Source organism: Glycine max, chromosome 4, assembly GCF_000004515.6.
Source record: "Glycine max cultivar Williams 82 chromosome 4, Glycine_max_v4.0, whole genome shotgun sequence".
In the NCBI taxonomy this organism is placed as follows: Eukaryota; Viridiplantae; Streptophyta; class Magnoliopsida; order Fabales; family Fabaceae; genus Glycine; species Glycine max.
The window spans coordinates 43,608,151-43,635,131 of record NC_016091.4 but is presented as its reverse complement, the minus strand read 5'-3'; the positions used below and the strand labels follow the sequence as shown (position 1 = coordinate 43,635,131).

Here is a 26,981-nt window from a genome sequence, read left to right as displayed (position 1 = left end):
GTGACAAAGCAAGTGCTTCATTATGTAACATGTTGCTTTCAATAGGTGTTTTTATATTGTTATTTGTTTGGTCTAAAAATGTTTGTATATGAATAAATTGCATCAAAATGCGCAGTGGGAACCTTTCCAGTCTACGCTGGGTTCGAGTCTGATGGAATTATCTTTATTATTGCACTAAAGTGAACAAAATCAGATTACTTTTATCCATTGGAAAAGGTTGTTTAGATTTTTTATCGGACCCGCTTGGATTTCCTTCGTTTATTCACTAGAGCCCCTACGACTTAAATAGAGCACTAAGAAAGTAAGTCTTATTAGTTAAGTCATGAAATCATTCACGCATTTTTTTTTATCTTATTTAAATATTCTTAGAAAGTTCTTGAAATAAGCAAGAAAAGTTTAAGGGGAGCTTGTTAAAGTACGTGTCCATGTTTAAATTTTACAAGGCCAAGATTAGGATGTATTTGAAGTTGAATCATGGGTGCATGTATTCGTACTTGTAAATTTTACGAACAAGTTTATTTTCGGAGATTTTTATCCCGTGGCATAACATTAACCACTTTATATATATATATATATATATAAACATTACCTGTAACCAAATAGTTTAGCATTTACATCTTGAATGAAAAATAGTTTCATCTCTAACTGATATTAAAGTTTCTTATTAGTAATTTGTCTAAAAAACCAAGCCATAAATAATAGCATTGGATGTCGAAATGAAGCCTTATCTTTAATTGAAGAGTAACATTGAAAGCAAAGTTTTACATTTAAGTATTATCCACTTGAATAAAACATGAGAATGGGAAAAAGATACACAAACAAGTTTTTCAATAATACTTATATATATGTTAAAAGAATTAATAATAAAAAGTTTTTATTAGAAACAGTAAAAAAAAAGGTTATTAGAAATCACACTAGCAATAAATTGCAACTCACGGTGGAGTATAATATTTTAATAAATATTTTATATTTTTTTTACTTCTTAATTAGTGTACTTTAAACACTAGTTAACATCCGCCTTCCTATTTTGTCCCTTAGTTCTACTTAATGAAAAAAATGTCTCCTTAAATATCAGTTTTTCTTTGTATGAGTGATCTGAACAGAATTATTTTAACTTAATAGTAAGTCTTATGTCTGAATCCTTGAGAATGCAACTTTGTAAAAAAGTATCAAAGATGATAATCTTATAACACTCAATTTATATTAGTTAAATATTATCTTGAGTCCTATTTATAAAAGATAAGTTACAGTATATTTTTATGCTACAACTTGTTTCTTTGAAATAAGATAAGAGATAGTACCCAATATAATATCCATCATCAATCAAAAAATAAAAATTGAGCATCATCGTCACAAGTGTCGCTCCATTGCTGTGTGGATACCTAACCCAATTTTTCACCTGTGACATACTCACATGATTATTTTTTCAATTAATGGTTAATTAATGTGTTTATTTATGGCTATATGAAGTGAATAAAATAAATTAGGAAGTAGCCCGCCTGCATTGCAAGCAAAGTCACTCTCACAGGTAACAAAACTCAGCAAGAAAGAGAGTGAAGTAAAAAAGAAAACTGAAGAATTTTAAGAAACTATTGATGACAAAAAACGAAGATAGTAAAACTAAGAATTTTAATAAAGATATATTTATTGTTGTGAAAAAAAACGTATTTGTTAAAATTTAACTGATAGCTTTAAGATCCTTAATAAAATTTCATAAATTCGTCAATTAAAAATGAAGACTATGATATAATTACAAATTATTAAAATTTGCCAGGTTAAATAACTATCAATTATTGCTTTTCCCTTTATCCTAACACGAGCACTAAAGCAGTGACTACGTGAAGCAATCAACGTGGCGCGGTCTTACACTAAGTAAGAAACACCAACGAAACTAAGCCCATCGTTCTTCTTTTTCCTTTTTTTTCCCACTTTCTTTCATTTTCCCACGGAACCTTTTTCTTTTTCCTTTTCCATTTGTCTTCCCTTCGCCTTTATTATTATTTTTTTCACTCTTCTTCCTTTTAAAATCCTCGCGGCACAAATCAATGCAAACGGAAAACGCAGAATCGCAACTCACGAGAGTCACATCTACGCCATGAACAAATCGCAGTCGAAGAACTCCAAGTCCTCGACTCAGTTCGACTCGCCGCTCAGCTTCTACTCCCCGATGCACGGGGACGGTACCGAGTCGCCGGAGTACCGGTCGCCGGAAAACTGGCCGGAGAAGCGCGACAACTCCATGGCCATCGTGACCGCCGGCAAGCTCAAGCAGTTCACGCCGGAGAAGCGCGCAGAGCACCGGAAGCCGCCGGAAAATCCGCCGTCGACGGCGGTGATGGTGTTCAACGCCTCGTCGGCGGAGGAGGCTCAGAGGCCGGCGGCGAAGGCGGCTCCGGTGATCGGAGGAGAACGGAGATCGAGGTCGGCGGCGACGGAGGAGACGGTTAGCAAGGCGGCGCTAGGGTTCCGGCTGAGCGAGGTTGTGGTGTGTCTGATTTCGTTTTCTGTTATGGCCGCAGATAAGACGCAAGGTTGGAGTGGTGATTCATTTGATCGCTATAAAGAATATAGGTATTATTATTATTATTATTATTAATTTCTGAAGTTTTGTTAAAATTAGCTTAGGTTGTGTTAAATTGATAAATCAATATTTGTATGAATGATTTTTTTTTAATTTTTCGATAAATGTTAGTTTAATAAAATATTAATTTTTGTTAGGAGGGTATGAAAGTCCTATCCATATTTTGGATGAATGATGATCGTAGAAATGTGCAATTTATTTATACATGATGATGGTTATTGATGTGGCAGGTATTGTTTATCTGTGAATGTTATTGGATTTGCATACTCTGCATTACAAGCATGTGATCTGACATGTCAAATTGCCACGGGGAAACGCTTAATCAGTCACCACCTTCGCAACCACTTTGATTTCTTCATGGATCAGGTAATTCTACTTTAGTTCTTTTCCGTTAGAAAAGTGGGCATTTTGTGTCTTCCCAATATTTGCCACGGAATAGTCTCAAATTAGTATTTAGGGCGTGTGTGAAATCTTGTCTCTTCAAATTGGATCCGCCTCAGTTTAAAAGCAACTAGGTATAGCTTTTGCATTGTTTCAAATTTTTTACATGAAAAATCTGATATACAATTGGATGCACGTACTTAGTACACAAGTGCCTTGAATCAAGTAACTTGAAGTTGTATTAACATAGTCATTAGTTTCGAGTTCAAGTTTAGATATACACTTACCCTATTACTCCGAAGCGAAATTTTGTCATTTGTGGTGATTCTTCTCGTTCAAATAAGACCGTCTCCTATAAAGATTATATATTATTGTAAAAAAAAAATCATCAAATTAGTTTGAAAATAACTAAAATAATATATTGGTTATTCATATTAGAAGAATTACATAAATTAAGTGTCATATAAGTTGTTGATGTCTTTTTTTTTTTTTATCGGTATTTACAAATGATAATTTGTTAGAATCTTAGTTTTATTATCAAAGAAGATTAAACCCGTCATCTTTAGCCTCTTTCCTTTTCCGTCAATCATTCAACTCAGTACATATCTCCATGTATTTGATGTCTTATTTGGTAGTATTGAGGGTGCCTCCTTGTTCTTATTCTACTACTCAGTACCCAAAAGAAAGAAAAACTGCCTAATATGACTTTTTCTTTCTTTCTTTTTGACAAATGCCTAATATGACTTGTGCAGTAATTTTAGGGACTGATTTGTTATTTATTCGAATATTTATTATAGGTAATAATATCCTAATGAGATTTATTCCGTCACTGTCACTCATTTAGGCAAAATTCATTTGACTGTTCGATACTCTGGCAGTCTTTACCCATTTAACACTTCGTATGTGGTTTGCATTACAGATTTACAGTGAATTTTAATGCTTTGCTCTCATATTGTTGTGTGTTCATGTGGAGATTTTTCACTTGACCAAAACTCAGCCTTTTTTGTTTTTGAAAATCATAACTTTTTGTGACGAATTGATGAGCAGGTTCTGGCATATCTTCTGATATCGGCATCATCATCTGCAGCAACACGGGTTGACGATTGGATATCGAATTGGGGGAAAGATGAGTTCACAGAAATGGCCACTGCTTCTATTGGAATGGCCTTCCTCGCTTTCGTTGCCTTTGCTATCAGCTCACTCATCTCTGGTTACACCCTATGCAACCGAAGCTCCATGTGAACCTCAAACTTCCTAGCTCTTACAACTTGTCTGTCTATAGAGTTTTTTCTCTTGTTTCACTTTATCTGTGACGGAATCGATTAAAGAAACTGTTGATGCCCCTGGCTTTTCACTGTACTAACGGACTTATGTATATATACAGTTTCAGTATATTATTGGTGTTGCAAATGGGAGGGTGGAGAAGCAGATTTTCCTTGTTTGATTTCCGTTAAAATACTCCCTTCTTAATTCTTACGTTCTTCCGTATAGAACATGTTACAAGTCACTGCTTATGTCCTAGTATATATAGGACTGTAAATCCAGAAACGGGAGGCTTTTGTTATCTAATACTTCCTAAAGAAAAAAAAAAAGAAGAAGAAGAAAATGAATGGGATATGGGAAAATTGTTAATAACTAAATGGTTTAAAACGGTGACAATACTACATTCTAGTTTCCCCTATTTTATTTCTTTGGGGATTGTTGACCTGTTTGCCCATTATTAACGGAACCAGAAACAAAGAAAGTGTACATTATTAAAGAAAAACTTAGATCACGTTGAGGTAAAGGTCCCAATAGTACCGGAAAACGTCAGCACAGCCACCAGACGATAATTGATGAGATTTAAATTTTGAGTTGATTTTAGTTCATTAGAAATATGGGGTAGACTTAGATGGTGCTTGAAAAATGAAAATTGTCTCGTTAAGTAATTGAAAGTTTAGTTCATAGGTCAAATTGGTCGCTACAGTAACATGCATAACATTTATAGGATGTTCATGTGGCATGTTAAGTATCATGTAAAGATTTTATGAGACAGTAGTTTTTATTTGGGTCAAATTAGTCCTTGAAAGAAATATGGAACTAAAATAATGGCCGTGGGAATTTCGGGCATGGTCGCTGTGAGTATTTGTATAGAGGTCCGAGGCAGTATTGTGGGGACGGAGGGAGTGGTTAGAAAGGCAAGACTGCAAGCATAGAAGAATATGACACTATCAAGTATATATACAAAAAAAAAAAAAAACAAAAACAAAAAGGTGAGTTTCTTAGTTGGTCCCAATAATTTGGGATTGATACGGCTAATTTTTTAACCGATTAAATTACATGTCATTTTTTTATTAATTATTTTTTTGTTTTTTAAAATTAATTCTTGATTATTATTTTTTAAAATACAATCATTTTAAATTAGAAAATATGATTCAAGATAACTTTAAAAATTTGAATCATAAAATCTTTTTAGTTACTTTTAACATTTTTTTATATAAAAAAAATGAAAATTAGGGTTTAGGATTTAAAAATTTCTTATTATTATTTCTTAAGCATAGGTTTTATAAAAAAAAGTATTGAAAGTAACTAAAAATATTTCAGGGATCATACTTCGAAAGTTATCTTTAATTATATTTTTTAATTTTAAAAAATCATAATTTAAAAATTTTAAAAAATAATAATTAAAGATTAATTTGAAAAAAAATAATAAAAAGATGACATGTAATTTGAATGGTTAAATTAACGGTATCAAAATCTTTCAAATTATTGGGGAACCATAGAAATTCTCATAAAAAATGAAGAAAAAAATATATTAGAAAATATAGACTTCATCTTAGATCTTTATTAAAGAACTAGTCGTTAACCCGTGCACATGCACGGGTCTTTTGTCTAAATGATTTTCGATTGAAGAATAAAAAAAAAGGCATTGTAAAAAGTTAAAAGGAATAACATTCATATAAATTAGTTGTAATGTCAAATTGTTCAAAGATAAATATAAAGATGTTGAAAATAAACATAAACAAACATTGTTTTGCAAAATAACATGGTAGATTTTCCTAATCTATATCACTATCATCCCAATCAATTGCATGCCTGATGACAACCTCCCAGATCTTCTCAGCACGCCTATAGTAGAATGAGAGCTCGTCTCCATGGCTAAAATCACCTTCTTGAAGGAATTTGTACCAAGGGAGAGTGACATACTTGTCACCGATGCCTTTGTCAAGCACAACTACATTCCATTGCAGTGGAGGTCCGAATCTTCTGAGAATTGTCATATGATCACCACAATGGATTAGGCATTGTGTGATAGAGGCTGGAAGTTGTTGCAGGAAAAAAAAAGAGTTAGGCATTGAAATTAATATTTGTATGGAAGATATATATGGATATGAATATTTTACCAGTGGATATGGTGCGCCTAGCATTGATTGGGTGATTTCATATGTCCAGATGTGTTTTCTTGTTGCACGGCGCCTTTTGCATTTCTGCTGGTCTAATGGTGGAGTGAAGTGGAGGTCAAATTTTGAAGGGTGGTCGCAGGCCAGGAAATTTATCGTGACAGATTCATAAATCTGCAGTTCTGTCCTCAATCTTGTTAGGCCATCAGCAAAGAAAAGTTTTCCTTTGTGTTATCTGACTTGAATTTCATAGGTTTCCCCATCATACTTAAATTCAACAATTTCAGGATAATTTGGTAGCCATTGGCGCTGATAGAAGCCTGGTATTTCTATGGCGTCCTGCAATGGGGAAAAAGTGTTTAAAAAAGGAAAAACAATATCAGAAGCACAAAGGATAAAATATGGAAAGGAAGGCTTTGATTTAACCTTGTCACAATGGAAGGAAGCTTTAAACTGCAATATCAATGATTGTCTGATAGCAGGAAATCTCAACTGCAGTGCAATGAGAAAAAAAAAATGGACTTAGCATTTAAAAAACATGCATATTGACTAATTCAATTGTCTGCAGGTCTAAATTGTTGTGTTGCTGCAATGTAGTAGTAATTGGATTTAACAGTTCTAATTTAGGATAATTAAAATAAAATAAGAGAAGATGCATATAATATAAGACGCAGGAAATTAGATGCAAAGCATGAAAATAAGGAATATAGAACATTGCAGAGATCAAAAAATGCAGCAAAAGCAAATACAATAGCAACAAAAGTTCTCAATCAGATATCATATGATCGAACAGATTAGAAAATGCATTTCATGATTTGAATTAAAGGCCTAAAGCAAGAAACTTGAAAGAGCAGAATCAGGATTATAAAGAGAATATAATAGATGATGTATATCAGAGATGATATGATTGAACAAATAAGAAAATACACTTCATAATGGTAATGAAGGACCAAAAGCAAGAAAGTTTGAAAGGGCAGAGTCAGCATCATAAAAACAATGTAATAGATGGTGCAGATAATTGAACTACTTAGAATCTTAATACAATAGTTGGAAATAATGGTAATAGAATGCTACGAAATTTAATAGGCATTTAAAAAGATTTAACTTAATATTGCATCTGTTTTGTTTTGGATGGGGTATAATCACACAGGATATGCATAGGCTATTTTTTCCTACATGCATGAGTCAAATGTTATTTTGGATGACATGCTACCTAGGGTTCATTGACAGTAACAATATAGTAGCATCATTCAAAATTATTGAATAATTTTCTGGATTCGTTACCAATGAACAAAAGTAAATTAATATTTAAATTTCTGACTATGTATTTAATAATAGAACATTAGAATCACAGAACAGGTTTTTGAATCAGTATCAACAAAATGTCCAATTTGAACATGGATTGCGATAAAAGCACAACATGAATGCAAAAAGTGTGAGGGACAAAAATAACATTTAAAGGTTACTAATATCTAAAGGGTAAGATAGATGATAACGTAGTATGCAAGAAACCTAACACAACGGCCACAAATAAATGAAGCAGAAGCAGGGAAAATTGAATCAGGGCTTTGCCACAGGAAAGAAAGTTGAGTGAGACAATGATGGATTCAAAAGCAGAATTGTTCAATATGTCTATCCTAAATTGGAATTCGAAAACTTAAGAAAACACAGATGGTAAGATGTTGAATGTCGGTTCGGGATATGGATGAAAAATGTAACCAAATGCAAGAGAAAAATCAGGAAATGAATGAACATGCAGTCAGGTTTGGGTTTAGCCTTACCTTGCTTGAGGCAGTGGATGAAGCGGGAGACATGGTGGTAGTCGCTTTGAGAGAATAATTTGGTTAGAGTTGAAATGAAGGTGGCAGAGAAATGAACCGTGGTCTGATAATGTAAAGTAGTGGGTGATGGAAGGGTCATTGCTTTTCGGGGGTGTAAGTGACGGGAAGTTAAGTGATTTGGGAACTGTGGAGCATTGAATGTTCCGTTCAAAGATTGGACGTGAATTGGCAGAATGATAAGTATGAAAGACTGTGGTGGTGGAGGCAGGTGAAGAGGTATTTTTATTGCTGAATATAACAAAGAGTAAGTTAATTTTTTGTATTGTTATAAATACAATTTGCATCATCAGATGAATGACCTGTCTAATGCTGAAGTCGATAATGATTTGGCATAGATAATATTTTGCAAGGCCAATTGATTATCTAAGAAAAGATAAATGGTTCTACTAAAAGAATAATAATAAGTGTATCATGTTAGGAAAACAGGCAGAGTAACATATAGAATTCATTTGCTGAATGGTAGCATTTAAATTGAGATAAACATTTTATTTTCTTTCGTGCAATTCATGAAAGAAATGGTTAATTTGGAGTTCATGAAAAGGGATGAAAATTTGAAATGCAGCAAATAAGAAAATGCACTCCATAAAGGAAGACTGGTTTTTAAAAATTAATGAATTATAGATTGGCTCATTTGATAATGTTTTAACTGTATATCAGAGATCATATGAGTAAGAAGCAAATTCAGTTGTGGTTATAATTAAATTTTTAATCAAAAATAAATTCGATTTACCTTCTAATATTTGTAAAGACCTATTTGAAAACCACATTCGTGGTTGAAGTCATTTTTTTTTTGTTCTGATCATGTATTAAAATTCGAAGTCCTTTCTTTGACTTGACTCTTGATAATGCAACATATAGTTGGCCATGTGAAAAAACTGGTTTAGGCAAGTAAAGTCCAACTGAAGATAGTGATTGTCCTTGGGATTTATTAATTGTCATAGCATAAGAAAGCATTATCGGAAATTGTCTCCTCAATAGCTTAAAAGGCCATGGTGACTGTGAAGGCGACATAGACATTCGTGGGATATAAACATGATCTCCGATATTTGTCCCAGAAATTATGTCAGCTGCAATAACATGTTTTGCTAGTCTTGTGATAATTAACCTAGTACCATTACACAACCTTTGAGTTTGGTCTAAGTTCCTTAATAGCATTATTGGTGTTCCAATCTTGAGTTTGAGACATTGATTGGGTAAGCCAGATGTTGTCAATGAATTCAGAAATTCAGTTGTCAGTGAGCGGAAACGACAACTTTCAATGGTTTCGGATTTGTCAATTGAATCAAAGCTTAGATATTCCATTTGTTCACCTATCAATATTTTAGACATAAAAAAGCAAGTTCACCAACCAAAAATGTAAAATCCAGGAAAGTTGATTAAAAGATGAAAAACATAATAAGATAATTTACTATATGATTACTCGGTATCATTGTAAGCATATAATCATTAACTTGTTGCACTGTTTCATTTGTGGAAGCTAATATTGCTCTGGTTTGGAAGTATTCAGGATCATTGTGATGATGAGATAGATCTGGAAATGTAGAGCTAATTATACTATGAATAGGATCATTATATTCTGTGATTAATAGTTCCTGTGGAATTTCAATAGTAGCATAGCCATCATTTTCATCTCCAATAATACCATCACCAATATCTATAATCCATTGTGCAAAAGCTGCAGTTTCTTCTTGATCTATTGCTTGCATGTTGTTTTGTAAACGCATGTTTTTTGTCAGTCTCAAGATCTGACAGTGATCCAATAGATAAGAGGAATTAATTGTTGCGTTAACAATATCAGAGCGGCTGCCTCTTGGAATGACTGGCAGGATCTGCCGAAAATCTCCACCAAAGACCATGACTTTACCTCCAAAGATTTTATTGTCCTTTGAGTTATGTTTGATGATATCTCTAAGACTGTGATCAAGTGCCTCAAAAAAGAATTTGTGAGCCATGGGTGCTTCATCCCAAATGATTAGACTTGTCTGATTTAATAGTTCAGCTAATTGAGTTCCTTGATGGATATTGCAAGTTAAGTCTTCAAAAACTGGAACTGGAATTTTAAATTTTGAATGTGTAGTTCTACCTCCAGGCAATAGCAAAGAAGCTATGCCGCTAGAGGATACCATTATTATAATTTTATTGTCAGCTCTCAGTGAACTTGCAAGTGTTTTCCAAATGTATGTTTTTCTTGTACCTCCATATCCATAGAGAAAAAACATACCACCTTCATCTTTATTAACAACTTCAACAATCTGGTTGTAAATTGAAGCTTGTTCATCTGGAATCATCGATATGTGGTGTTAGATTTAAAGATAAATGAATGAAGTTAAAATACTAATTTATAGATGAAAAAAACTAAGAAGGAAATGCACATAATAATTTTCAGAGGGGTAAATTGCTGTGTGCTTAATGTACCTGTCATGTAAGAAAATAGATGTTCAAACTCTGATCTAAGTTCTTCATTGTTGTAGTTCAGTTCAGCTAATATAAGGCTATTGTCTAGATAAGCTGGACAATTCACATTCTCTAGATATGGCATTGAATGATAGTCTCTTAGCGATCTTTGATTTGCTTGCAGCAGTTCTTCAATTTGAAGCAAGACCAAATTTTGAAAAGTTCTATCATCAAGCTGCAATGCTAATACACAAAAGAGAAAAAAGTCAAATTATGTGCCGTATCAATATTGATTTGTCTGGATGGTAAATTAGCACTAACCTGGACTTGTTGATGATTTTTTATGATTATAGACAATGTCATCAGCCATCCAATGCCAAGTTTGGTCCCAAACTTGTTCAGGTTTGCTCATTGTTGCAGTTAAAAGTAACAACACAAATATCTTTCTTATATAATGTGTTGAACCCTAGTCTTTTGCTTCTTTGATTGCCTCAACAAATTCTTTATCATCTTGTAAAAATCTCATAGCAAAACATGCTTCTTTATATGTAGAATACTGAACATTATCAACTGTTCTTAAATCCTCAAATGAGGTAGGTCCTTTACAAACAGTAAGCATCATTCTCAAATAAAATAATTCCCCTGTAATTGGTGGAACCCATAGTAATCTGCCAATGGTATAGCCTTTCTTCCTAAGGTGCCAACATATTTTCTTCTGATTGTATACAAACTTAGAAACAAATTCTGCATAAGTAAGATTTCTCCCTTCAACAGAATTTTGGTTGGTGTTCATCCATGAAATAAACTTTGAATCAGAGATACTTGGCTTAGACAGTACATCATCAATATCATCATGGTCTTCATAGAGAACACTATGTTGGCCTGGAAGATGGAAGTGTAATCTTTCAACAGCAGGTTTTCTGCCATGTATTGGAAATCCAAAGATTCTCCAAGTAGATTCACAGGGACATATGTATCTGTTAGGAAGATAGAATTAGTTGTTATAACAATGATGATCAGATAAATTAGAGATCAAGTTTTAACAATACCTGCAATCTAGATATTCTTTGATCTCATCATTATGAGTGCCACCATTCTCAGTTTGATCGTTATCTTCATCAATCAAAATAACAGTCACTCTATCATATCCCTTGTTGATGTACTTAAATAAATATTTGATAGAAGTGCTTTGGTTACACCATTCAATATTGATATGCGCTTGGTATTTTCTGAGCAATCTTGGATTGTAAGGTACAATATACATGTTATCAACTGTAACACCATTTTTCTCAATTGCATTACCGTTGTTTCTTCTACGATAGACGGGAAAACCATCAACATCTAAAATAGTATGCGGCTGGAACATTTTAGGATAGAAATGACTACATTTGCCTTTTTTTCATGCATGGAGATCCAGGATTCAGACTTCCACATGGACCATGAACCATATGGTTTTTTTACTAATGAATACAGTTCTGGATCATCTTGCTGTGAAGGTATCTATGCTGATATAATTTGATCAATTTCATCTGAGGATGGGTATTTGTTATCAGGATGTAAAAAAAGCAACAAATGGACATGAGGTAGCCCTCGTTTTTGAAATTCTATTGTATACATATCTGCAATTTATTAGTAAGTCTGTTAATAGAAAATAATTAAAGTTATTAGATATGATTGTGTGATTAATATTGGCAGTGTAAAATAACAATGTCACAGATAATATAAATTCAACAAACTTAGAATCAACTTACATGCAATAACTTTGCCTAGCATGTGATTCTTTGTTAGGTCCATAAGCATTTGTTCATACTTTAGTTTGAAGACTCTGGAGATTATGTCTGGCCTATCTGCTACTTTCAGATTCAACGGATTCAGCAATCTATGGATTTCAGGCCAATTTGGATTGCAGGTTAAAGTAATAAACAGATTTGGGAAGCCCACATGACTACATATGACCATACCATCAAAATAAAGTTGATCCATATAGCGCGGACTGCCAACAAAAGTTGAAGGCAAAATGACTCTTTTACCTTTATTTAGGCATCTCCTACTTCCATCATCCAATGACTGTTGTAAGCTACAAAACTTGTCAACTCGAAGTTTTTTTTGGTTGTTTCTGATGTAAGAAAGTCTTTCTGACTCAACCATAGTATAGTCGTCAACAACAAATTGTTGGAATAGTCTCCTAGAATTCAACAAAGTTATAGATTCATTTGATCTGCATTGTAGCCTATAAGAAAACCACTCCCTCATTGTAAGACAATTTCTTTTCCTTTTCTTACCATCTGATCGACTGCTATGTAAAATATCAAGTCTATATCCATCTTCCCCGTAAGGAAATAAGAGAGGGTATTGTAGAGCTAGATAGCTAGAATGTAATTCATGGATCATTTGTAGTTGTCCATGCTGAGTTTCAATAATAATATCTCTTTTTGAATTTGCATCAAAATCGCCTACTATTAGTGCTGCAACTTCAGGAACAGTAGGTACATTATATGTACGACCATCTTTCTCACGATTAGCAATCAATTTCAACTTGATATTATTCACTTGAACATCTTGCAATCTATCTTTGGCCATCCTGAAAGTTTTTGCATGCACGTTGTATTCATCTAGCATCTCACTAAGTTGTGAAACAATGTGTTCTTGAATTTGATTATGTGGACTGCTGACCAAAATAAACAATTATATATACGATGATTGGAAGATTAGTAATGGAGAATAAACAATTGAATTCTGTTTAAATGTAAGATTGTTGATCAATGTTGTGCATTTATAATAATAATAATGAAAAAATAACTACCTTATTGCATTAATCCTATTCTGCACTTCATTTTCTGTGTCAAAGATATACAATTGTGCAAATTTTGGTTCTTTCCCAGGCATCGGTAACATACTACCTATTCTATGACATGGTTGACCTTGAATTCTTATTGTAGGAGGTCCTCTTGAATGATTAATTGATTTGTCAAACTTAATACCAGCAGAAGTAAAGACAAACATCATGTTATATGTCCTTATGTTCTGCTGGTAATTTTTACTATCAGATGTACCATGATCATACAAAAGTTGGTAGAGATATTTAGGTGGATTATGTAACAATGAAAGTTCAACCTTGCCATTTCCACAACATAAACTGAATCTTGGATTTGTAGTTCTTTTATCTTTTGAGACTCTTTCATCATACCACATATTTGCATTACAGTGACTACACTGCATGAGCTGATCACAAAGATCAGAATATCCTGAAATAATTTAATGATATATGGCAAAGTGAAGTTGGTCATTGAAAATGTTTTAGGAAAACATGTAGATTGAAACACAATAAACAAAAGCAGTTTTGTACAGTGAAAGATATTCGACAGTGAACTAATAACATAGTGTTTATGAATATTAATCATTACCTTCTCTATTAATTGTAGGGTCATTAGCTGAGGACATATAATTTTGGTTTTCAGGTGAAGAAACTGAAAGACAGCCCATGAAAAATGCATTTAGATTAGATTATAGCATTATAATGTTGAAAATTAATTTGATAAAGTCGATTTTAATTGGTACCTTGTGTTGATTCAGAACTCTCATCCTCTGATGAATCACGAATATTAACTAAAAAAGTGAATTGAATCTAAGTTTAGTGGAATTTATTTAATGTGGAATGAATTCACATAATATTGAATGTACCTTACAGTTTGCTTGTCCTTGTGTGAAAAAAAATTATGGATATTGTATTACTAAATCAACAAACTAATTAAAATTATTAACTGTAATTTGGAACATAATATTTTGAATTGCTTACAATCAATATTCTGAGCCTGATCATTAACTTTGTGCTGCCTGATACCTTTATTATTTATCCTGGCTTGTGCTGTATCACGATGATTTGCATGCTCATGGTTATCCATGTTCTTGATGATTGTTGTTAATCTTGACTGAGTTATCAAATTTTTACTGACTTCTTTTTTTAATATATTACAATACATGCAAAATTAAAATTGCAAAAGTCCATGGACATGCAGAAAAGAAATGCCATTCCACTCGGACCAAGACATAACTTGACTTGTTGACTAAAATTATCAATGTTGACACCTGGTTAAATGGATCATACTTTAATAAAAATGATTAGACATGCTTGTATAGCCATGATTATAGTGATGGTTTTGACGGCCACATCAAAACTTGAAAAGTAAGTAATCAAAAGTAAGCATAAGGAAAAACACTAAAATTATGAATGCTGACAACTAATTAAATGCACTAAAATGATTAGACTTGCATTTATAACCATTATTATACCTATGCTTTGCCGCCATCGATAAGAAATATGATATCGAAAATGTTACGCATGGCAGAATTAGGATGTCAAGCTAAAGAGAAATTGTTTTTTTGCATGTCTTATTAATTGTACATCATATTGACACATATGATGAAAGATGGAGTAAATTTATCAAATGCTGTTAGAAAATTAATCAGATATGAATGCTGATTTAGTTATGCTAGTGATCAATATTTCCTGATCATCATTTCTAATATTTTAATTTGTTTCCCGTGAATACTTTGTGCTCAGACAATTAAGGATGCACAACTTAAAATCAGATGAATTAATCAGATATGAATGCTGATTTAGTTGTGCTAGTGATCAATATTTCGTGGTCATTATTTCTAATATTTTAATTTGTTTCCCGTGAATACTTTCTGCTCAGACAATTAAAGATGCACACCTTAAAATCAGATGCTTCAATGGCCCGTTAAAACTTTAATTGAATTTTAAGTTATCATGATTATGAAGAACATGTTTCCTGAACTTTCTGTCTGGAAATCTCTGATTTGTATTTTCAAATCTTACTTGTTCTATCTCTCAGGATATATTTAAATTCATAACATTTGCATAGCTCGATTTCTTCAAAGATGACTTTATAACCATTAATATAAGCATGGTATGTCGATATTAATTTTAACAATTGAACAAATAAGGATTTTGAAATATAGTGCAATAGTTAAGGTGACATCGGATAAGCCACAGAACTAAAATGCCAGGATACTCGCATACAAAATAAGATTACAATTTAAATAAAAGTTTTGATCAGAGTTCAAAAGCAACACCACCACAACAGAAATAAGCTGGGAGCCAATGTACAATATACAAATACCAAGGGGAAAAAATTGTTCAACACAACTTGGAAACAACCAAATGCACTAAATTCCGACATGTTTTTTTAATTTGTTGGATGAAAGTTGCGCATGTGAAATTTGAGAGGTCCCTGCTTCATCATCACAATCCTGAAATGTCTTCCGCTTTGTAGGCGTCAAGGGGAGTCCAAGCAGGGGATCATGATCTGCTGTCACAGAGAGGGATTGCTGGATAAAACAAATGACAATCAATAAGTTGAATGCTAAGTTGAAAGTCATGAAGTGTCAAAATGCAAGAATTGCAAGAAAGATCATATTAAAAAATGAGAGCAGTCATCAAAACTCACATATTCATGTTGAGCAGAATGATTGGAATCAGAAACCGGGATATCCATTTTTGAATATGTCTGAATAAGAAATACATTGAAGATAACACAACCCATGGAAAACAAATAAATATGAATAGAATACATATTTTTCACAATAGTTAATGTCAAATAACTTGCATTGAACATTACCTCAGCATCAGCTAGCATATCCATCACAACATTTATCAAGCTCGAGTCAGCTGAACACTTCAAAACAGCAGAATTCCTGAACTTGGGTTGCACCTTTATCTTGAAAGCAAGTTCATGACCCAGCAGCTTATCAAGTGATTGGGGTGAAGCATTCAAATCAACATCACCATCCTTGTTCAAAGAGAATAATTGTATTACACAAACAAAAAATAACATATCAAACATAAACAGTTAAGGTTGAATCCAAAAACACACTTCAATTTTAAGCTTATTAACTGCATCAGCTGATTGGCCAATTAATTCACTGCATTCACGGTCCCAAAGTAGGAATTTTGTGCTTTCATTTCCCTGGTTGATCATCACCTCAAGCCTATACCTGCCACCATATGCACCAATAGTAAAAAAATGATGAAGGCATAAAAAATACACAACATTTTAAAATATCACAATCACCTAAGCACAGCTTCCTTATTGTATTTGCCGCATGCACATGTAAAGGGCCCCATCTCTGCATCACTTTTTTTATGGCACTGAATGCAAGCTATATAACACCATGAATGATTGTCCAGAACAATCCTAGTAATTGTGCCAACAGTGACACAAACAATTTCCTGCGTGAAACAACATACATATCAAATAAAAAAAACTTCAGATAATGCACAACAAAGAATTGAAATCTATATAAGATCATTACTTCAGAGATGGTGTTAATGTCAGCAATAGTCTTTGCCTCAGTCTTGCCAAAGAATGATTCTTTTGATGATAATTGGATAGAACCTGAAAGTTGTGTACTCCCTTCACCATGGGATTTAAAACCTGACCGGGCCTCAATGCCCAACTCTACAAGCCTACAAATATACAATGAACAACAAAAATAAGACAAAAAATAATCAACATATATTACATAACACATACAAAAAATAGCGTTCATTGAATTCTTGAAGCTCCATCACGGGCTGGTTAATAATTAACTTTGAAGCCTTGAAAGAATTGTTTATCGATGCAGGATAAGATCCTGAATCATTTAAAAAATAGAACCATAACATGCAATAACATAAACAGAGAAATCAATAAATTCAAGATGAGGATATACCCTGCGCTTCCTTGATCCTACAATGGCTTAATAGAACTATAATTGGGTCATCACCTTCATAATCATCTAAGAACTTCAAAAACTGCAAGCAATAATCATCCCACAAAGTGCAAGATAGCAATTGCTGACTATCAAAAACAAATAGTTATGAGACAAATAGTTATTAATAATAATATAATCATAGCCACAATTTGACAAAGCATATCACATAAATTGTCACCAAGAATCGAACTTTACCTCAAGTCCTTTAATTTGAAGACTACCCTTCTACCTTTTCCTGAAACTTGCCGAAAGACAACCTCCTCCACAACACCAATAACATCTAAAGCAAGTAGGAAAATCAGGGAATGCTATTTAATTCCAAAAACAACAAAACTTTCAAAATAAACTCAATTGCAAAAATATAACTTAACATACCAACCAATAGTCCACGTTCAAACTGGTCATCCACAACATCTGCAAATCCAGCAAACCTGTATTTTCTAAAAGGGATGTCCCCTAGAACACACTCCCTCACAACAGTAACCCCAATAAACACCAATTTAAATTGATGATCACACACTCTGTACTGACCATTGTTTTTTAGCACTTTAAAATTGTGCATGACATAAGTACAATTTTCTTTCAAGTCCATTTTTTTTACTTCAATTGATCTTGTTTACAAACAGCGTGGATCTCATCACCCTGGATTGCATTAAGGTTACAACACAATGAACTGAACAATAAGTAATAAGTAATAAACCTACAAAAAAAAACACAGAATTGAAGCATACATCGGAGTCCACAAACACCATTTCAGCTTGCTCAGATTTGTTAAGCGTGTCAATAAACCATAGATCACTGATCCTCACACTGAGTTTAAGAGTTTCTTTTAAGCCATCGATGCTCTTTATCTTGTCTGGAGAATGTGCCATAATACAACAAAAAAAACAACAAAACCACCATCAAAACAGAAACACGATAAGCTAAGCAAAAATCTAAAACCTCGTTCAACACACAAAAATGAGAAGCTAACATGCATGTAAGAAAACACACATGAAAACAGCACCAGAACAGAACAGCAGAAGTACCACGAACCCTAAACCAAACATGCAAACCAAACATCGTCCAACACAGCAAAATGAAAAAATAGCATGCATGCAACAAAACAAACATAAAAACGACACAGAAACAAAAGCCAAAAACCCGAAAGGTAATATGCATGTAAGAAAAGAAAAGCCAGAAAACCATAAGCTAACATCGAATGTAACAAAACACACATCAAAACAGCATCAAACAGAACCCAAATTAAGCTGGTTGTATCTGTGAAAATGAAAACCAAAAACACACAAACTGAAGAATGAAGAATGAAATGCAAGAAACCACGTAAAGAAGCAAAGGCCTGCATATGCACAACATGCAAAACAAAACACGTGTAAATGCCACAATCAACAAAATTAAACACCTGTAAGCATCAGAAGAGTGGAAAATTAAGGGCTAAAAGACCAAAAAAACCAAGGAAATGGACAGCTGTCACAAACTTAAGCAGGGGTATTTCAGTAATTTCCAGAGGGTTCTCTTTTATAGATAGTATATAGAAGATTATATTTAGTTCATGCTTGAATAATTGAATTAGTTTATTTTGATGAACTTTTTGTTTCTAAGGTCTTGAAAGAACTTGAGAAAACATTTTCAATGATTATGCTGGTTCACATGTTTTTTCTAGGACCCGCATGAGGTTTTATTCCTGCACCATCCTTTTTCTTACATATTTTTGACAATTTCAATATTACCCTTACAAATTGTCATATCCATACGTATTGTTAAAAAATATTTTACAAAATAATTTAAAATTAATGATCCATATAAGTATCGAATCTGGGACTTTCACATTAGCACAACACTTTAATCAACTGAACTAATAGATCAATTGCGTTAAAAAATAATTAACGCTGTTATATATAATACTACAATTTATAATTTATATTTAATACACATATAATTTTATATAATAAATTTTGTAACAATTAATTTTGATTTAATAATATATTTTGTTTTATATTTTTAATAATTAATTTTAAATTATTTTGTAAAACATTTTTAACAATCCGTATGGCCCATACATAAGGGCAATGTTGGAATTGTCAAAAATATGTTGGGTGTAAAAGAAAAAGATGGGTGCAGGAAGAAAACACCATAATGCATAGGACTCACTCTATTGCTTTGAGAAATGGGCTGAGTGGATGTTAGTCAAACTGAAAAGAGCTTGGACCAGTTGAGGGATATGCTAGGTGCACCCAGCAATTTATTGAATGGGTCATTTTGCCCTTCATTTAAAAATTATAAAAATCTTTCTTTCCCTCTTCTGGAACCATTCACGCTGCTGCTTCTCTTTTTCTTCGCGAGCTTCTCTTCTACGCTGCTGCTTCTCTTCTTCTCCGCGAGCCCAGCTGCTTGTCTTCGCCATTTGCCTTCGAGGTAGGTGTCCTTAACCTTCCTTTGCTTTTATTATGCACTATAGTTGTAGCATTTAGGGTAGGTTAGTGGAACCTTAGGGTAGAAGACGCCGAAAAAAATGGGGGAAGGGTGGTTACGGTGGCGCCTTCCGGAAGATCCATTTAGGATTCTTCCGGAACTTCTGGAAGATTTCCGGAAGAAGGGTTCTTCCGGAAGAACTGGTCTTCCGGAAGTAGTTCTTCCGGGAAGTTTCCGGAAGAAGTGTTCTTCCGGATGACCTTTCAGTGCTTCCGGAAGCACTTTCCGGACGAACCACTTCTTCCGGAAGTTTGTTTTTTTTTAAATATTGTTTTTTAAAAAAAAAATAGTGTATTTTATTTATAAATAAAGTTGGTTATTTGTATAAATTAAGTTGGTTATTTTTGTTAATTGGTTTTCTTTATTTTTTTATATGATTTTAGTTGAGTATTTTACTAATTATTTAATTTTAAATTAGTTATGTATTTTTTTATAAATGAAGTTGTTTATTTTTATAAATAAAGTTGTGTGTGATTTGGAATTTTTTTTAAATACTAATTATTTTTTATAAATGATATAAATTAAGTTGTGTATGTTTTGAATTTTTTTCCATTTTTGTTTTATTTTTATATATAATTTTAGTTGTGTATGTTTACAAATTATATATTTTTGAAATTAGTTGTGTTTTTTTTGTTTATAAATAAAGTTGTTTATTTTATTATAAATGAAGTATTTTTTTATAAATTAATTTGTGGATGTTTACTAATTAATTATTTTTACATTAGTTGTGTTTTTTTTATAAATGAAGTTGTTTATTTTTTTAAATTAAGTTGTGGATGTTTAATAATTAATTATTTTTACATTAGTTGTGGTTTTTTATAAATGAAGTTTTTTATTTTTTTTAAATTAAGTTGTGGATGTTTAGTAATTAATTATTTTTATATTAGTTGTGTTTTTTTTTTATAAATGAAGTTGTTTATTTTTTTTAAATTAAGTTGTGGATGGTTACTAATTAATTTAGTTGTGTTTTTTTTATAAATGAAGTTTTTTAATTTTTTTTAAATTAAGTTGTGGATGTTTACTAATTAATTTTTTTTACATTAGTTGTGTTTTTTTTTTATAAATGAAGTTTTTTATTTTTTTTAAATTAAGTTGTGGATGATTAATAATTAATTATTTTTACATTAGTTGTGGTTTTTTATAAATGCAGTTGTTTTTTAAAATTAAGTTGTGGATGTTTAGTAATTAATTATTTTTATATTAGGTGTATTTTTTTATAAATGAAGTTGTTCATTTTTTTTTAAAATTAAGTTGTGGATGTTTACTAATTAGTTTAGTTGTGTTTTTTTATAAATTAAGTTTTTTAAACTTTTTTTAAATTAAGTTGTGGATGTTTACTAATTAATTTTTTGTACATTAGTTGTATTTTTTTTATAAATGAAGTTGTTTATTTTTTTAAAAAAATTATGTTGTGTATGTTTTCAAATAATTTGATTTAAATTAGTCTTATTTGTTTATAAATAAACTTGTTTTATTTTTATAAAGAAATTTGTGTATATTTTGACCGAAAAAAATACGTGTTCCACATGATTTGCAGATCATGGCTAGAACACGAGGTTTAGGTCGTGCTATAAGTAGACTTATAGGCAGAGATAGACATGATGACCATGATGCAACTGATGTTCCCTAGAGGCATAGGCCTACTGCCTCAGCCCGTAGGCAATGGGTTCATCAGATGACTGCGGATGCACGTGATATGGCTGAGGATGTTGCTGACATGATTGAGGATGTCCCTGATCTGGCTGAGGAGGCACCTGAGATGACTACGGACGTACAGGGTACTGACGGTGCTGAGGGGTCAAATGTTGATGATGCTGAGGGATTCCCTGGTGGGCCACGTGACCCGTCAGTGCTGACATCATTTGCGGACCATGTTGCACACGCTGTTTGGAGTGGACAAGTATTTTAATTTGTTAATTATTTATCATTTTTGATTTGTTTGTCATTAATTTTTTTAATAATTGTATAATTTGTACTTCAAATCAGGAACGTCCTGATTTGAAGTTGGTGTCACATGGGAGGAAGGTGACATTGATTGGGAGGTCAGCGCCTGAGATTGAATGACTGGTTGGTGCCACAGGATTAAGTCCACTGATCGATTATTCAGTTGTTACTGGCGATCCTGGACTTCTATCCGCATTATTTCCGTTTCCCGGTTCCATCAAATAACACCTAAAAACAGAGCCAAAAAATCCAAAAAAATAGGAATGAGACCCTTTTTCATGTTCAAGTACCCATGTTTGGGGTTTTTTTCCGTGGGTGTGCGAGTGGCGTAAGACAATGGAGGGCCGCTATTTCTCATGCTTGGACGTCAAAGAACCCAAAAAAATTATTCTCGTTCCCTGGTTCCGTCAAATAACACTTAAAAACAAAGCCAGAAAATCCAAAAAAATAGAAATGAGACCCTTTTTCATGTTCAAGTACCCATGTTTGAGGTTTTTTTCCGTGGGTGTGCGAGTGGCGTAAGACAATGGAGGGCCACTATTTATCATGTTTGGACGTCAAAGAACCCAAAAAAATTATTCTCGTTCCCCGGTTCCATCAAATAACACCTAAAAACAGAGCCAGAAAATCCAAAAAAATAGGAATCTGACCCTTCTAAGTATACGTAAGGTTTTAAGGTCAAACAATAAAAATAAATTATCTTTGGACCATTGAAACAACACATTGAACTTTATTATGGGATTTAAACACGCCGTAAATAGATAAAGGTTACATCAACGAAAAAGCAAAAAAATAAACATTGCATTCAGTTGTTTAGAGATGTCGCAGTCACCTCGTCTTCGATTTTCACAACATATTTAGTAAAGACAGCTAAAATTTCTATTGATCCATATTTTTTTCCAGTAGTTGATTATACTAACACCTTCAGTTTTTCTTCGTTGGTCTTCAGCTCATTTATTTCATATTTTATAAGCGTATCTGAATACTCAAAGCGACCTGGTTGGCGGAAAAACAATCGTCTTACTGTTTGTGATTCGTGAATTCCAAGAGGGGAAATCCCTTTAGATGCAACTTGTTTTATTAAATTCTTCAGTTCATCGATGGTACATGTTGAAGGAATTTGAAATTTCTTAGGATTTTTTCCTGTGAACGCGCATCCAACAAATTTGTTCTGCGGTAGCATGTTCCATTTCCCGTTGTAATACAGGATCGCGTCATGAGTATGAGGCATAATGCGTTGAAGTAAGTTTATTATTTCATCTGGTGTTCTTTCAACGGTGCATAATAACTCAATCGGACCAACACAAGAAAATTGATCATTACACATTAACACTGTGTTGACATCGTCATCATCTATCAATTTCATACACTGAAAGCGAATTTGGTTACCTGTATCGGTGAATGGCTTCCGGTAGTGAATTTCATCCAAAAATTGTTTGTCGGATAGCTGAAGGGTATTGTGTATTCTGGTTTTTAGGCTTGCAAAATCACAGCTGTTTGGTACTCGAATGGGCACCGGAGTTGAAGTTTGGAAGTAAACGCCAGTATCATTGTGAATAATCGATCCATTTGGAAAAATGAAAGCCAACCTTGAGTTGACAATCGTCTGATTGCTAGTTTCTCCTAAAAATGACATACTTTGTGTATCAATTGGGAGACTATGTGAAAGCAAGATAATGTGTCCTTTATTAGCCGTGTCTGTTATATATATAGATGGTTGTGATCGAGCGATTGCTTCACTTTGTTTACAAAAAAATAGACACGCGTGAACATGTTTCGTGTTTATGGTTCCTTCAGAATGTGTAGTCAAGTCAGTCAATGTGTTGTCGCGCTCAAACTTTAATACGCATGCATGTCATTATGTGTTGTCAATTATGACAATGATGTATGCTACACGCGTAAATGATTTTTGTTGGACCAACAATTTTTTTGCTTAACGAAACGAGTACTTAATAATATTAATTGGTTATTAATGGCTTACAACAAATTATATCGCATAACAAATACAATGGCGTAAAACAATGCATGTTCAGTCTTCATTTAGGTCGACATAGTGTCTTTTGAATGACATCAAGCTTGTGTATTGCTGCATTCTACTAATATATGGAGTTGCCCACTGTTTTGTCAAAGAATAACAATTGTTTGACCACAACAATGCTGGAGGCGGTAAGGGACAATGGTCTTTCAAATAAATCTGTTGTACATGAACAAAGATTATATCATGCGGTGACCGAGTCAAATGAACCAGCGAAGTCATTGCATAATTGTTATACTAACTATATTCAATGTACCTGAACAAAATGATTTCCAAACACGTGACTCACACATATCATGCGGTGCCCAGAAGAATCAAGTGGTGGTTGACTTCTAAGAGGAAAAAAATGTCATGCTTTGTTGTCGAGACAACGATACAAGGATTACGTTATACCGTGATGCAATCACATATCCCATCTCTGTTATATCCATCCACTTGTCCACACTAACCTGAATCAACCAAACATACACATGTAAGTTTATTAAAGTTTGTTATTGAAAAAATTAACCTAAAAACATACCTTCGAAAACCCATCAACAAGCAGAGACAACTTTAATTGTTCAAATCTCTCTGTGTCACAGAAGAGGTTCATGTACTCATGCGACCACCTGCCAAGTTCTTTAATCAATTCATTACGCACTAACAGTCACGAATCTTCCCCCATACCTAATAAAGCGGCAATGGACCGATATCCACAGTTACCGTCCGCTTTCACATCCACAACGTCACGAATGAAACCTTGAATGAATGACACAAATTGATCCAACATCGGGATGATCCTTGTTGGCTGAGGCGGTTCAGAACATGATGCACTACATTTGACTGGAGAGTTACTGCTTTGAACAGAATGAAAAGCATCAACATACTACCAGTAAGACGGATCACGCTTTGTGGATCTTTGACTTCTTTTCATCGGTTTCTTCGGTGCACCTTTAGTGTTGACCTTTGACGGAGGAGGGCATATAGAGTTGTGATCAGGGTATGCAATTTCTCGAAGTTTACTCTTCATGTTTACTTTGCCAGACACATCAAGTTCGTCAAACCTTTTAGATATGGTCTTAATCTCTTCTTTGATGCTGACTTCAGCCTCACATAACCCTTGGTCTGATAAGCAAAGTCTCCTCCAGAAAATATGGATTGACTCCACTGGGATGCTGCCAGCAGTATACCTAGAAAACTCACATGCACAAGGAAGACCGTGCGTGCTTCTCATCACACAACCACGAGAAGAGGGATTGTTGCCGAGATAACGTAGACGGTCAACCTCAGAAGCAATCTGATTTAAAGCGTCCCTTGAAACCATCCCAAGAAGCCTCTTGTATAAGGTTTTTTTAAATAGATGGCCAACCACATGCGTATTGCTTTCAAAGGATGCTTTAATTTCAACGTGTTGCAGTGTGATCATGTTTTTCATGGCATCCCAAACACTACATAGGTCTCCAAGGCTATTTTGTAGTAGTCTTTTTAGAGCCCAATGAGCTGATTCAACCCTACATTTAAAATACACAACAAACATGAAAAATATACAACAATTAAATACCATTTATTAATAATCCACATCCTAACAAATAAAATAAGTTCTTAATACCTGTTTGTTGTTGTGTTGCCTAGGTGCATGACCTTATTCGTCCATGTTGTAATAAATTTTTCCTTGTGGGGGATAATCCATGTGTCGTTAACATAGTCAATGAACATCGGCCAAGATGAACAAGCAACTTGAAACTTCTGAAGTGACTCATGGAACTGCTGTTCGGACGGACAATCAACCAAAGTACCCCAGTTGTCCGTTACATAGTCCTAGGCATTTTTTTCACCAATTAAAGATTTGCACTTCGCCTTCACATTCTTATCGATATGAAACCTGCACAACAAATTTGTATACTCCGGGAACACATTTTTAACTGCATTCATAAGTGTTAGGTCCCTGTCAGTGACAATAACAATAGGGAGACGATCATTTCTTAAAAATAGGCCTCGAAATCGTTCCAAAGCCCATACAATATTATTAACACGCTCAGCCTCCAGATATGCAAACCCAGCAGAGAATGTCATCGCCATTGGTGTCACCCCAACAAAGTCAAGTAATGGGAGTCTTTACCTATTTGTTTTGTAGGTACTGTCTATAAAAAACACCAGATGACATGCATTGCATAACTTTACTGCATCTGGGTGACACCAAAATAGATCACGCACCACAACTTCATCCTTCAATCTATGCTAATGAATGTATTGATCACGTTCGAGAAACTTCATTAGATGTTGCATTTCGGTGTCAGCTCCTCTTATTGAAGAACGATATGCACTTCTTGCATTGTAAATTTGCTTTATCGTGGTGCAACTGTTGGCATTGTGTTCTTTCAACGTTAGCAAGATGTTTTTTGGTTTTACCATCAACTTTGTCACATCAGCAATAATTTTCTTTTCATCCTTACTCAATCGCCCAGCGTATGGATGTCCAACTAAGGACTTGGCCAATTCATGATTGTGAATCCCACAGATCAACTTCACCATCCAACCTTCCCCTCCATGCACTGGTTTCCCACGAAGTCTGAAGGGACAACCACATTTCCTACTCCCAGTGTCTTTTCTAACGAATTCTTTATTCCTAGACTTATACGTACCACTCCTTTCACACCCAATTAAGACAAATGAACTTCTTCCTCTGCTACCAGTATCTGTGTCAGACCTCATAATCACTGCAACAAATCCATTTTCATGGGCAACTGTTCGAGCCCACTGCAAAACATCATCTCGAGTACCAAATACCTACAGCGCAACCCCAACATATTAATTTTTATACAAAACATCAATTCAACCAAATGACTCAAACTAATCAACATCATTACCTGAGACGTATTAAAAGCATTTGAACAATCAACATGTGGTTCATTCACACCACATTCTTCTTCATTATCATAATCATAATCCATATCAACTTCTTGTGACATCGCACAATCATACGTTCATTGATCTTCGTTCATCTTAAGAACATATGCATCATACATAAGTACATACAAATTATCATATAACCACATCCAAAAATTTAGTACATATTAACTAACAAACATATTAACAGGACATATACATCATACAGAACTATATTCAAATTATCATGTAACCACATCCACAAATTCACTACAAATTAACTAACAAACATATTAACAACTAATACAAAT

General features: G+C 33.5%; 1 protein-coding gene and 1 pseudogene across 1 annotated transcript; one reads left to right on the top strand and one right to left on the bottom strand.

Annotated features, from left to right (window-relative positions):
* The first annotated feature begins 1,812 nt into the window (after nucleotides 1–1,812).
* On the top strand, nucleotides 1,813–4,372 carry LOC100789870 (CASP-like protein 4A2). The gene is made up of 3 exons (XM_003523027.5): nucleotides 1,813–2,571; nucleotides 2,812–2,947; nucleotides 4,010–4,372. The coding sequence occupies exons 1-3, from the start codon at nucleotides 2,096–2,098 to the stop codon at nucleotides 4,202–4,204; spliced, it is 807 nt and encodes a 268-aa protein (XP_003523075.1). The 5' UTR covers nucleotides 1,813–2,095; the 3' UTR covers nucleotides 4,205–4,372.
* On the bottom strand, nucleotides 8,910–13,790 carry LOC102663018 (ATP-dependent DNA helicase pif1; annotated as a pseudogene).